This window comes from Nomascus leucogenys, chromosome 13, assembly GCF_006542625.1.
Source record: "Nomascus leucogenys isolate Asia chromosome 13, Asia_NLE_v1, whole genome shotgun sequence".
Lineage (NCBI taxonomy): Eukaryota > Metazoa > Chordata > Mammalia > Primates > Hylobatidae > Nomascus > Nomascus leucogenys.
Genome location: NC_044393.1, coordinates 34,590,433 through 34,602,946, shown reverse-complemented (window position 1 = coordinate 34,602,946; position 12,514 = coordinate 34,590,433). Strand labels below are relative to the sequence as shown.

Genomic DNA, 12,514 nt, shown 5'->3' with positions numbered 1-12,514 from the left:
TGGGCTCTGCCACCGAGACATGTTCCAGGCTGGAGGCCGCATCCCTAGTCCCTACCACCATCACCTCTTGCCCGTGCCTCTGAATCCTGTAGCCTGACAACTTCCTGGTTCCTCCACTGGTGCCTCTCCAATCTGTTCCTACACAGCTGCAGGACCCCCGGGTTCAGGGACTTCACATGTCTCTCAGGATAAAATCCACAGGCACTGTCCCATTGGGCCCTGGCCTGACTCTCCAACCTGGTTTCAAAAATGCCCATTCTCTACCTCCAGTTGAATCACACTTGAGCTTAGTCCAGCCTCCCAGCCTTTGCCCTGGCTGCTTCCTCTGCCTGGACTGCTCCCTGCTCCTTCCTTCTCTTCCTTCCGTTGGCTGTAAAATGCCATATCCCTGGGGACTTCACGCACTGTCTGTAAATTGTTTTCCCTCTCCCAATCAGTGTCTCTCTAACACTTTGTCCATCTTTTCTTTTTTCTTTTTTTTTTTTTTTGAGACAGAGTCTCACTCTGTCACCCAGGCTGGAGTACGGTGGTGAGATCTCAGCTCACTGCAAACTCTGCCTCCCAGGTTTAAACAATTCTCAGCCTCCAGAATAGATGGGATTACAGGCATGCACCACCACATCCAGCATTTTTTTTTTTTTTGTATTTTTAGTACAGATGGATTTTCTCTACTAAAACCCTAGGCTGGTCTTGAATGCCTGGCCTCAAATGATCTGCCCGCCTTGGCCTCCCAAAGTGCTAGGATTGCAGGCATGAGCCACAGTGCCTGGCCCCATCTTATTTTCTTCATAGCACTCAGTATAAGATGAAATGCTCTCAACTATTTATTCATGCATTTGTCAATTATCCCTCCCATGAGAACTCAGAGCAAGGACTGAGTGTGTGGTGTGCCCTTGCCTGGTGTACAGGAGCTGCCCGCTCTACACATGTTTGGTGAATGAATGAATGAAAGAATGAATATAAGAATGTTATGAAGCTGCTTGAAAGAATGAGGTAGACCTGTATGTCTTACTTGGAAAGGTGCCTTTAATGTATAGATGTAAATCCACTTATGAAAAACCAGAAATTAATCAAGTCTATGGCATTAGAATAGTGACTAGTTTTTGAGGGCTCACTATCATCTGGGCACAGTTTTAACCACTTTTACTGTCTTTTCTCATTTGGTCCTCACAGCAGCCTTCTGGGATAGGTACAGTTTTTGCCACCATTCTACAGAGGAGGACGCTGACACAGAGAGGTTAAGAAACTTGCTTAAGGTCACGCAGTCAGGAAATGGAGGAGCCAGGAAATGAATTTATAGGGTCTGACCTCTGAAAGAACATTCACTAAGTGGTGTCGAGTGTTTGTTTCAGGGGATGGAGAGGGGCTGGGGTGAGATTCTGCAGGCTGTGGGATATTAGGGGAGAGGTCCAGACGCCAGTTCCATTCCTGTGTGATCTTGGGCAAGTCATCTGCTTCTCTGTGCTCACCTGGGAACCAGAGGCGATGGTGCAGGGCTACCGAGAGAAGTAAATAGGATAGCGTACCCACAGCGCCCAGCTCGGGGCCCTCCATCAGCCAGTGATGGGAAGGTTTGGTGGAGCAAGTCTGAACTTCAAGGCCTGAAAGCTCCGTCCCGGTTCCTTGCGCCAGGGCCACACAGGGGTGGGGAGAGGGCTGCAGGGCCTGGTTGCTTGGCTTGAGGCAGGGTCCTCCCTCAGGGCCTCGGCTCTCTCAGCTGTCGGCCGGGCTGCTGCTTCCCCTGCTCTGGACCGCGACTGCCTGGGCTGGGCGGCGGCACCAGCGGAATGCGCAGGGGTCATTTTTGGAAGAGCTCAGCTCCAGGTGCAAGGTGCCAAGAGCAGGGCGGATGACTTCAAAGGGCCTTTGCAGCATGTTCTGAAAGATGAGCCCTTGCAGCTCTCCCTGCCCCCGCAGAACACACAGCTTGAAAGGGAAATCGAGCTCCGAGCAGGTGGCTCAGGAATTTGGTGCACGCTGGGGAGGCAACTCATTTGGGCACAAATACGTGAGGAGGGCGTGGCCTCCTTACACTCCCGGTTAGTATTGCGCGTTTGGGTCCGGGGTAAGCTCGCCTTCTGAGCTTTCATCGCTGGCCGTATTTCGCATTCATTTTTCTGATTATTCCATGATCCCTTTCCTCCCCGACAAGGGCCTGGGATTTGTCTGTTGCTCTCTGTGTCTACAGTTCGACCTGCAGTAGACGATGAGTAAATATTTCCCTAGTGAATGAATGCGTTTTCCTCTTCCACCAGTTTCATCACGTTGGAAAGGCACCGGGATTTAATCCTGCCTCTACTAATAACCAGTTGGGTAATCTTGGACTTCGCTGTTCAGCTATAGGCTTAAAATCTGCCTCCATTTGAACCCAGGCCCTGCCTCTTACTAGCTGCGTCACTTTAGAAAGTTGTCAAACTTCTCCGTGTTTCAATTTCCTCATTTGGGCAATGGGGCACTCAGTGCTATGTCACAGATTGGAGTGAGGGATAAAGGGCTTAACACATAGGAAGCACAACCAGGACGGCACATAGTAAGGTCTAGATAAATATTAACTCGTATTATTTTATTATTATTTTAAAATCAACTTTATTAAAGTATTAACTTACAAACAATAAAATGCACTCATTTTTAAGCATACAGTTTGATGAGTTTTGACTGAAATATACACCCATGTAAACACCACCTCAATCAAGATAAGCATTTCCAGGTTCCCAAAAGTTCCCTTTGTCCCTTTTAGTCAATTGCTTCCCTCTCCCCAGCACCTGAGAGATGAGTTTTGCCGGTTCTCGAACTTTCCATGAGGCTGGGAATGGTAGTTCACGCCTCTAATCCCAGCACTTTGGGAGACTGAGGCAGGAGGATCACTTGAGCCCAGGAATTTGAGAGCAGCCTGGGCAACATAGGGAGACCCAGTCTCTACAAAAAAATTTTTTTAAAACCTAGCTGGGCTTGTTGGGATGCACCTGTAGTTCCAGCTACTTGGAGGCTGAGGCAGGAAGATCACTTGAGCCCAGGAGTTTGAGACCAGCCTAGGCACCATAGGGAAACCCTGTCTCTATAAAAAATTTTTTTTAAAAATTAACCAGGCATAATGCACTGCACTAACACTTATTCCACACTCAAGAAACACTCTCTCCTACCTCCTCTCCCTTCTTCCCATTAAAGGGGTCCTTCCAAGGGTATTGGGAGGCAGGAATCTAAAGGTCAAGGGCACTTTGGAGTTGAAAGGGGAGAAACCACTGTGTTTATAAAGCAGGTTATTTTTTCATTCTTCGCCTTGTGTCCTTTCCCCTACTTCCCTCTTTTGAGGATAATTAAAATGCAAGCTGGCACTCCCTTGGAGGAGACAGCTGAAGATTTAATTGCCCCAAGAAAAATTTTCCAGCGAAAGGTCCCGTGGTAATGGCAGCTCCCGGCCTGGCTGCCCGAGTGCCTTTGCATCGGGCACAAAACATTAGCGATAACGCATTAATCTGCATGTGCACAGGGTCCATTTACTGGCATGGGGGGAGCCATGGCAGAATCAAGCCGACAGCCTTAGTCAGGCTGCAGCCTTCTTGCCATTAAACTCTCACCCAGCCTCATTCTGGAGACAGGTCTGTGGCCCAGATCCATGCGACCGGCTGCCGCACCAGCTGACCTTGCCCACAGAGGGCCTGCAGGGGCAGAAGGCCCAGGTTGGTGGGAACGGCACCTTCTACCATGAGGGCTTGGCCTGTTGTCATTGAAGCAGAGCCAGGAGGACAAGTCTGTTGAGAGGCTGAGCCCCGCCAGCTCCCAAAGTTGAGCCATTGACTAGCCGCGCTAGGGTTGTGCAATTTGAGAATAGACAGATTTTTGCAATCTTTTATCCTGTTTTCTAAGTATAGCCCCAGTTTCTCTAGAAGAGGAACCAAAGGCTCAGACAGGTCATGGCTCCTTGCCTGTTGGGGATCATGCGTCATTTTTTTAAAAAGGTGATTGCCCTGAACCCAGGATCATGATGAAAAGCAGAGAAACTCAGTGGGAAAAGTCAGATGTACTGAGGTTTGCTTCTAGTTCCAAACCTGCCAGCCAGGGACTCTCAGTTCTCCTAAAATGCCAAGCAGACTCCAACTTTTATGCTCTTCCTTCTCCCCCTTTGCTCTCTTCCCTCCCTCCCTCTCCCCTTTCCTTTCTTCCTTCCCACCCATCCACCCATCCATGCTCTCCTGCATCAATCCAGCCATCCATTCAACCTTCCTCCTTCCATCCATCTATCCTCTCATCCTCCTTCTCATCACTCCATCCATCCTCCCATCCCTCTAATATTTGTTGGGTGCCTCCTATGGGCTTAGCATAGGAGTTACATCGATGAGTGAATCAACACCCTCCTTGCCCTGAGGCAGCAACTAGGGCAGTAGAGGAGAGGATGGTAATCATGTAATCACAGGGCCAGTGTATGATTACAAATTGTGATGAGGGCTACAAAGAAGTGCTGGACATGGTTACTATGGAAGAGTTTGACAAGGGAACTTAGCCCAGCCTCTGGATTGGAGGACAAGCAGGAAAGATCCAGGGAGTGTTGCAGGCAGAGGGAGTAGCTCATGCAGGAGTCCTGTGGTTCATTTTAGAAACTGGCAGGAGGCTGGCGTTGCCCGTGCGGGGAGTGATGGAGAGAGTGGTGTGAATCGGGCTGCAGAGCTCAGTAGCAGCCAGTGCACACAGGGAAGGCTGGCCTCTGCCAGGTGCTGGCTCCTTGGAACTCCTTTGCACTGGCTCCTTTGCACTTATCTGGCATCTTGTTACTTATTTTTTAAATCTCAGTTCAGGAATTTCCTCTTCAAGAAGTCTTTTTCTGCCCTGTTCTGGCTGAATGAAGCCAGTGTACTTTCCTTTAATAAGACAAAGTATCCCAAATTTGGAAATAAGGCAAAAGAAGGCAGTGCTTCATCTCGTTGCCATACTGGGGCACGGTTTAAAAGCCCCACTGAAGGATTAGTTAGTTCTGTAGAAGAATATACCTGAGTTTGTCTTTCCTATTTGGTTAAGGCCCAGATTGGGGCTAATTTGTAGACTTTTGTCTGGTGGGTGCAAATGGCTTCTGTCTGGCAGAAAAAAATAGCTCCAAAGATGTGGCCTTATTGCCTTGTAGAACATTAACCAGATTGATCTCTAACTTGAAAATGTTATTCTCACCTTCCTTTTTCAAAGCCTCTAAATGCCCATTGACTCTTGGAACCAGCTCTTGCCCCACTGCTGGCTCACTCATCAGTGTGTTAATTCTGCACTAGTATGTCATGTTTGTCACGCCCTTCTCAGCAGCACTCATCCCTGCACTGGGATTGCCAGTGGCTCTGGCTCCCTCATACATGAGCTCATATGGGTGTGGTCCATTTTTTGTCAACATTGTGTCCTCAGAATTTTGCGCAGGGCCAGGTTCCAGTAGGAGCTTGAGAAATAATTACTGGTTGAAAGATCTTGAGCTTACTATCTCTCCACCTCTCTGAGCCTCAATTTTCTTCTCTGTGAAATTGACATTCCCTTTGTAAAGAATGTGAAGGTTCCATGAAATAAAGAATTCGAGTGTCCACCCAGAGTCCAGTCTGGCACATGGTGGGCTTTAGTCTCCCTTATCCTAGGGGCTGAATCCCAAAGGTAGAATGTGAAGTTCTGGTTTGGGAGCTCATGGCTGGTCGAGAGGACATCAAGTCACTGGAGGAATGACTCATGGTGGGGTTAGGGAAGTCAGAGGAGTTGCTATTTAGTATTTCTCGGGAGAGGAAGATCAGCCTGGCCAGGGAGTCCAGTAGGGGCTGAGGAGGAGCAGAAAATTTCTTAACCAGGTCAGGTGGTGGTGTAAGGCAGAGGACTCCGAAAACCAAGCTGGGGTGTTAGACCCCATCCTCCAAAGGTTGGTAAGAGAGACCTATCTCAGGCTAATGAGAAATAGAGGGACTTGATAAAATTATTTGTCAGAAGAGAAGACCCACCATTGCAGAAATGCTCTAATAACCTGGCCTGATATGTGAGTGTGTGGGTGTCAAGGTGCATGTGAATGTGTGTGTGTGTTTGTGTGCATATGTTGACTGCTGTCTGCACCACACAGCTGCAAAGAGTCTTAAATCTATTTTCTCATCGAACCCTTGCCAGAACCCTAGGAGGTGAAGGCTGCTACTATCCCTGTTTCACAGGTGACAAAGCAGAGGCTCAGTGGTGAATCTGTTTGCCCAAGGTCACAGGGCAAGGACTCCGGGGTGCAGTTGTATCCGATTCCAATGGGTGGAGGTGGAGGAAACGTGATGGAAGGAATCTCAGGAGATGAAGTGGTAACAGATAATGGCTTATCCTTGTAGCCATCCTTAATCTTTGTGCTGTGTGGCATCTCTTCTTTCACTGTTTTCTGTGCTGTTTTGATCACGGGGATGTTCATCTTTCAAATGAACTCAGCGACACTCCTTGGGCCCCTCACTGGGGCCAGGCCCTGGGCTGGGTTCAGGGACCAAAGATAAGGTGTTGACACTAACTTTAAAAAACAGATTGGCCGGGGGTGGGGAAGGGGGGGCAGGCATCAAAGGTTGAGGGGGACAGGGCGGGGCATCCATCTTTTAAAAAATTTGAGGCATAACTTATATACAGGGAAATGCACCCATCTTAAATGTGCAGCTGGGAGAGTTTTTACATATGCAACCCCTCAGACAACCATGACTCGGGAAGACGTAGAGCATGTGCCACCCCAGGCTTCTCCTGGTCCCCCCTCCAAGGGCAGCCACTCTTCTGATCTCTGTTGCCAAGGTTTTGCCTGTTTTTGAACATCAGGAGCACGTCTTCTTAAAAAGCATCTTCAATGTCACAATCTTGTATTCAGAAAAGAAACCAAGAGCCTGGCCAGGCACAGTGAAGAGGGTGGTGAAGGGGGGTGGTGTCGGGGATCCTAGCAGTGGCAGGCGCAAGGGTGCCTCGGCTGGCTGGTGAGCAGGCAGGCAGCCATATCACCCTGATGTTCTGACACTTTGGTGGTGAGATGTGGTGTTTCTGGCTACTGACAGCGTCCAGTGTATCCTGAACATTATCTATGCCCCCCACTTTCTCTCCAGCAGCCCCAGCCCCCATCATATGCCCATTCAGTGCTGGACTGGACCATACCCACAGTGGCGTCACTTCCCGGATGGTGACCTTGAAGCAAAATGCTTAATCTCTCTGTGTTTCTATTTGTTTATTAAGTGGGGGATAATCATAGTACCTAACTCATAGGTTTGTTAAGAGAATAAAGTGAATTTTAATAAATACTTGTCCAGAGTTTAGGAGTGTCTAATATGTAGTATGTGCTTATGCCAAAATTAAATAAACCTTCGTCAAAACTTGGCTGTTGGAAATGTGCTAGAAGACACATGGGCTTTTAAAGTTGGGCATTCAAATCTTGGGGTTGGGGGCCGGTGGAGATTTTCCTGATTATCATGTAAAATGGGCAGAGGCTTCAGGTAGAAGGCAGAGGACTCTGGCCTGGTCCTTATGGAGGAAGGGAGTCTTAGCATTCTCCTTTGCACAAGGAGGAACCCTAGGGAGGTGTCCGATAAATGCCAAATGCTTGACTGATTTCCTGGCGGGCTGGAAAAGGGCCACTTAGCTCCCATCAACTTTCATTTTGCCTGCCAACCTCCAGCCCTGGAGATTTGGCCATGGAGAAGCAAGGCCCAGGTGCTGCATAAAATACACTCCCCAAGTCTCCTTGCCTGGACACGCAGTCCATCATCCCCCACCTTCGCAGAGAATGGAAGGCATTTCCCCACCCACTCGGCCTGGATTCATGCCTTGAACACCCCATTCCTGCAAGCAGTGCACATATTTCATGGGTTGCTCCCGGAGGCGGAGAGCTGAACTCAGGCCACGGGCCAGGAAACTGCTGAGCTGTCTGTTACAGCCAAGGTCCTGGCCTGAGAGGAGGGTGACCCCTCTGAGCCCCCCAGAAGGCTCCTTGGTTCAGGTGGTCCCTGATCACATGGACCAGGCCAAGGGTGTAGGGATGATCTCCAGTGGGCTTGTGAATCTGAGTTCAAGTCTCAACTTGACTAAAGACTCTGCATGAGATTGGTCATGTCACATGCACTTCCAGAACCTTATCTTTCCTTCTTTGCAAAATGGGCACAACCACAGTGATCTGATAGTCATGAGAATTAAATGAGGCAGTAAGTACAGTGTGGGGGAGAAGAGTCAGATTCCCTGGCTTCAAACTGCTCTGCCATGGGACATTGGAGAAATGACTTCTCCGTGTCTCAGTTTCCTCATCTGTAAAGCAGAGAACAAGAGTTCCTCCCTCATGTAGTTGGGAGAATGAAATGAGTTCTAACTGTGAAGCACTTGGCACCACACTTGTCATAGCTGCTATTAGCTATCATGGTGGTTAATTTTGCAGTCAGTGCTCAATACATGATGTATTGATTATTAACCCAGTGGCTAAGCATCAGGCACTAGTCATCCAGTTGAAACTGGAGGCTCAGTAACACCACTCATTAACTGTGTGACCTTGTATAAGTTATACCCTCTCTCTGTGTCATCTATAGAGTCAGTAACACATGATTGCCCTTGAGTCACAAGGTTTAAGAATTCATCAAGGTAAAGTGTTGACACACAGTAACCACTAAATATTAACATATTTATGCCTTAACTTTATTACATAATTAGCACTAATATCATTAATGATCTAATGGAGGGAGAGAAAGGAAACTAACATTTATTGAGCACCCACTATAAACCAGTACTTGACATCAGTCATCTGGCAAGCATATTACAGGACAAGCATTAGATGTCTGCATTTGGTGGGGTAGGAAAGTGAGGCCCCAGGAGGGTGAGCCAGAGATCCCATCAGTGGTGAGAGGCCACGAGACTCAGCTATGCAGGGTCAGGGCAGGAAGGAAACACACAAGCCTCAGTGATGGCCTACCCAGTGCGAAGCACGGGCTCAGTGCTTCCAACCTCCTTGAATCCAGACAGTCACCCTGGCAGGGACTATTCCTGCCCCATTGTGCCGACGCGGGGCCCAAGTCTCAAAGAGGTGCTGTTTGAATTCCCACAGCTATAAAGCAGCAGGGCCGAGATCCAAACTCAGTTGTCTGTATGGAATTTTATCTCAACCTTACACCGGCTCCTTCTGAGCCAGGGCAAACAAAAATCGTATGTCTCTAAAACCTAAGTGAGGGGCTCAAATGCTGTAGGTTGTTTCCAAACCCTGGGGTCCATTCAATTCTCTTCCAGGCTTTGGCAGGAGGGCGGGCAGACCCCGAGGCGGCCCTGGGACACACTCACAAAGACAAGAATACTGAACACCGGAAGGACTCATTATTACCCAGAAATCTTTATTACAAAAATATTTTGCAAGCCAAAAAGTTTAAGTTGCAACTATATACAAAATGGGGCCTGTTTCCTTCCCAGCAGTCTTAAAATAAACTCCTGAAACCATGCTCCTTCCGCAGGGTTGGTTCGACCTCTTCCTTTTCCTGGGGTTCAATACACAAGGTATGTGGAATCTCCAGGTTGCCAGGCTAAAGCTAAAGCTATACATCTTCCTTGGCCTTATTCCCTTATTTCCCCCTCCAAGAATTAAAATAAAATGAAAATGGCACCAAGAAAACATTCTTTTAAAATACTGAATGTGTGTGTGCATGCATGTGCACACGTATGTGCTGTCTCTGGGTAGAAGAGAGGGAGACGAAGGTTTTTACAAGCCAATCTTTTGGAATTTGGAACTAGCCCGAGCCAGGTGGCTGGGCCACTGTGGCTCCCAGATGCCACACGGGAGCTCTGGCCAAAGCTGTCCACATGGTCTGTTGGCTCAGCTAATTCCTGGATGCCATCATTGAAATCACCAGGTGACCATCCCCCAGAGAGCTGGGTCTATGCTGAGCTCCTGCAGTTTCACCTGTAGGACCTCCAGGAATGGGCAGGATGGCTCAGCTACTTTTACAGCTTGAGCCAGAAATCCCCTGGGCATCCCAAGGCCAGGAGTCATGAACATTAGCGTCTCAACTCTAAGAGTTATAGTGAAGACTGAATAAATAGGGCTTGCAACATCTGCTTGCCCTGGGCCCGGTCAGGCCCTCACACCCGACTGGAAGGGTGGGGGTTAAAGGGTAACTGGGTCACACCCTCTGGCCAACCTTCTGGGACAGAGGGGGAATCAGCCCGAGCTTCACAGCTGCACCATCCCCCTGGCTGTCTTCAGTTTATTCCAGTTTGATCCCAGTAGGGTTGGAGAGTAGAAATGGAAGATTTCTTCTTCAAGGATCAGCTCAGAAAGCTGGGATGGGGGCGGTCACTAAAGGGGTAGGATAGGCGGCCAGGGCCACTATCCCTACCCTCTATGTGTTCCTAAAGTGCTTATGAGAGGTGGTGGGGAGGGGTGTCATCTTCACTATCCCCACTTTACGGATGAGCAGACTGAGGCGTTAGGTCTCGATTAAGACTGCACTGTCAAGAGGCAGCCCTCAGCAGCCCTAGGCAGGCTGGACTTACCACAGCGGGGTCACAGAAGGCTGCGGTACCAGCCGCGTGGCTCAGCTGAGAACATGGCCAAGTCAGTCCCAGCCAGAAGGCTAAGTGTCTCCAGGGAGCTGCTGACCTGATCCTTCTTGCCCATTCTTGGGGTTCTGGGACTTGGAGGAACTCAGTCTTCGCTGTAAGAAAATCCCTCCAGGACTACAAACTGTTAAACCTCAGACTTCACAAGACCCAACCATGGACTTCAACACATGACAGACAGCCAAGATCACGTTGCTGTTGTTTTAAGAAAAACAAAACAAAACAAAACACCACAGATCAAGTTTTCTAACACCTCAGTTTCAAGATTGCACATTTCACATTTCTCAGTAATTTACAGGCGTCCACAGCGAGATGTTGCTTAGTGCTAGCTGGAGGGGCAAGCTCAGGTCTAGAAGGGAGAGACGGGTCCGGGTGGAGCAACACAGTTGGGCCCCAGGGAGTCTTGGAGGGACCCGAGGAAGCAGAGGGTTTTGTCTCCAGTCCTTTGGGAGGGGTCTTCTCCTCCAGGACTCATGGCTCTTTAGCCTAGGGATGGGGGAAGCCAGGACTGTTGGCAGCAACCTCACCAAGCCTGGATATGGGTTCCAGAGTTTTTTTCCAGCTTTTCCATGGAAGGGGCAGTTTGATCTAAAGGAGAAATCTTCCCCACTCAAGCCCCAGTTGGGTGGTAGTGGTGGTGGTGGTGGTGGAGGTGGTGGAGGTCAGGGGAGGTGGGATTTTCTCCTCCCCACCCTGGAAGATCAGGTTTCGGAGCATCGGGGAGGCAGTTGAGGGTCTTCAAAACCCACATGGTGATGGACGGAGGCACAAGAGTTCTTGGACCCCAGGCAGTTCTGGCCACTTCCCAGGTCGGTTCCCTGGCTGGTTTGGCAACGTCAGCCTCCAGGTGTGTGGCAATGTGGGGGGAGGGGGCCGTGGCTGCCCAGGAAGTGCTGGAGAGCCAAGGAGGGGTGGGGAGAGAAGAGCCACCCTGGCCCCTGGGTCCCAGAGCCTGCACCGCTCCAGCCCTCCGGGAACTGGGTTGGCTGTGCTCATCACGGCGGCTCCCTGTGGGACAAGAAAGCGCGTAGAGATGGGTGCTAGAGCAAACCATGGTCCCATTCACTTCCTCGGGACCTGGACGCTGGCATACTCTGAGAAGGACGGCTCGGGCTTGGGGGCCGGCTGCTTGGGGGTCCGGTTGAGGTGGACCATGTCCAGGTCAGCATAGGTGAGGGTGTCCTCCGATGCGGGCTGCGGGCTGGTCTGAATGCTGGCATACTCCGTGTGGTTGTTGGGCTCTGCGGCCTGGGGAGCAGGCTTCTTCCCCTTGGGCACGTTCAGGTCTGCATATGTGATATCATTTGTGTCCTGGATTTAAGATACCCAAAGAGAAAGTCATGAGAAGGTCATTCTTTAGCCCCTGGCCCACTCACTCAAACTGAACACCAAGTCTGGATGCTTCTGTGTCCTCTCGGCCCACACTGGCTCAGCCGTAAGTCATGTTCCCCTCATCTCTTGCCAACGTTACTTGTCTCCAGCCTTGCCCCTTCCCATCCGCCCTCCTCCTCACCCTGCCTGAAGGGTCTTTCTGACCCGCACAGTGTGGTCCCCTCACAGCCCCACCTCAGTGTCACCTTCTCCCGTTCCTGCCTCCTTCCAGCCTGAACCACCTGCAGTCTTCGCCCATTTCTCATGTTCGTCTCTCGAGGGTGGCTGTCCTGCTTCTCCTTGTAACAAATCCCAATCCACCCTGTAAATTTCAGATGAAGCATGGCTCATCCTAAAACCCTTCCTGGCCCTCCCCTCTCCTGGCAGGGTCCACGTTCCTTCTTTGTGCTTCCTCAGCCCATGTTTGTTTTCCATCACAGGACCCACTACCCAGGACCACGTCTGTTTGGGGGCCTGAGGAGGTGCTGATGGTGGTATGTGTGGGGACATTCATTAATGTATGTATTTATTCCACAAATATTCACTGGGCATTTGTTATGATTCAGAAACCAAGGCTGGCACATAAGAAGTCTGATCCATATTGAATGAA

General features: G+C 49.8%; 1 protein-coding gene and 1 long non-coding RNA gene across 7 annotated transcripts in view; both read right to left on the bottom strand.

Annotated features, from left to right (window-relative positions):
- The window catches only part of LOC105740711, a 58,668-nt gene extending 56,699 nt beyond the window's left edge, over positions 1 to 1,969 (bottom strand). Inside the window, exon 1 of the long non-coding RNA XR_001116798.2 lies at positions 1,527 to 1,969. This is a non-coding gene — a long non-coding RNA (uncharacterized LOC105740711). The remainder of the gene's footprint in view (positions 1 to 1,526) is intronic.
- Positions 1,970 to 9,288: 7,319 nt separating this feature from the next.
- The window catches only part of SIRPA (signal regulatory protein alpha), a 45,424-nt gene continuing 42,198 nt past the window's right edge, over positions 9,289 to 12,514 (bottom strand). For all 6 annotated transcript variants that reach the window (XM_030826583.1, XM_030826587.1, XM_030826586.1 and 3 more), the window contains exon 9: positions 9,289 to 11,844. In XM_030826583.1, the coding sequence (XP_030682443.1) occupies positions 11,596 to 11,844 (249 nt within the window). In that variant the 3' untranslated portion in view covers positions 9,289 to 11,595. The remainder of the gene's footprint in view (positions 11,845 to 12,514) is intronic.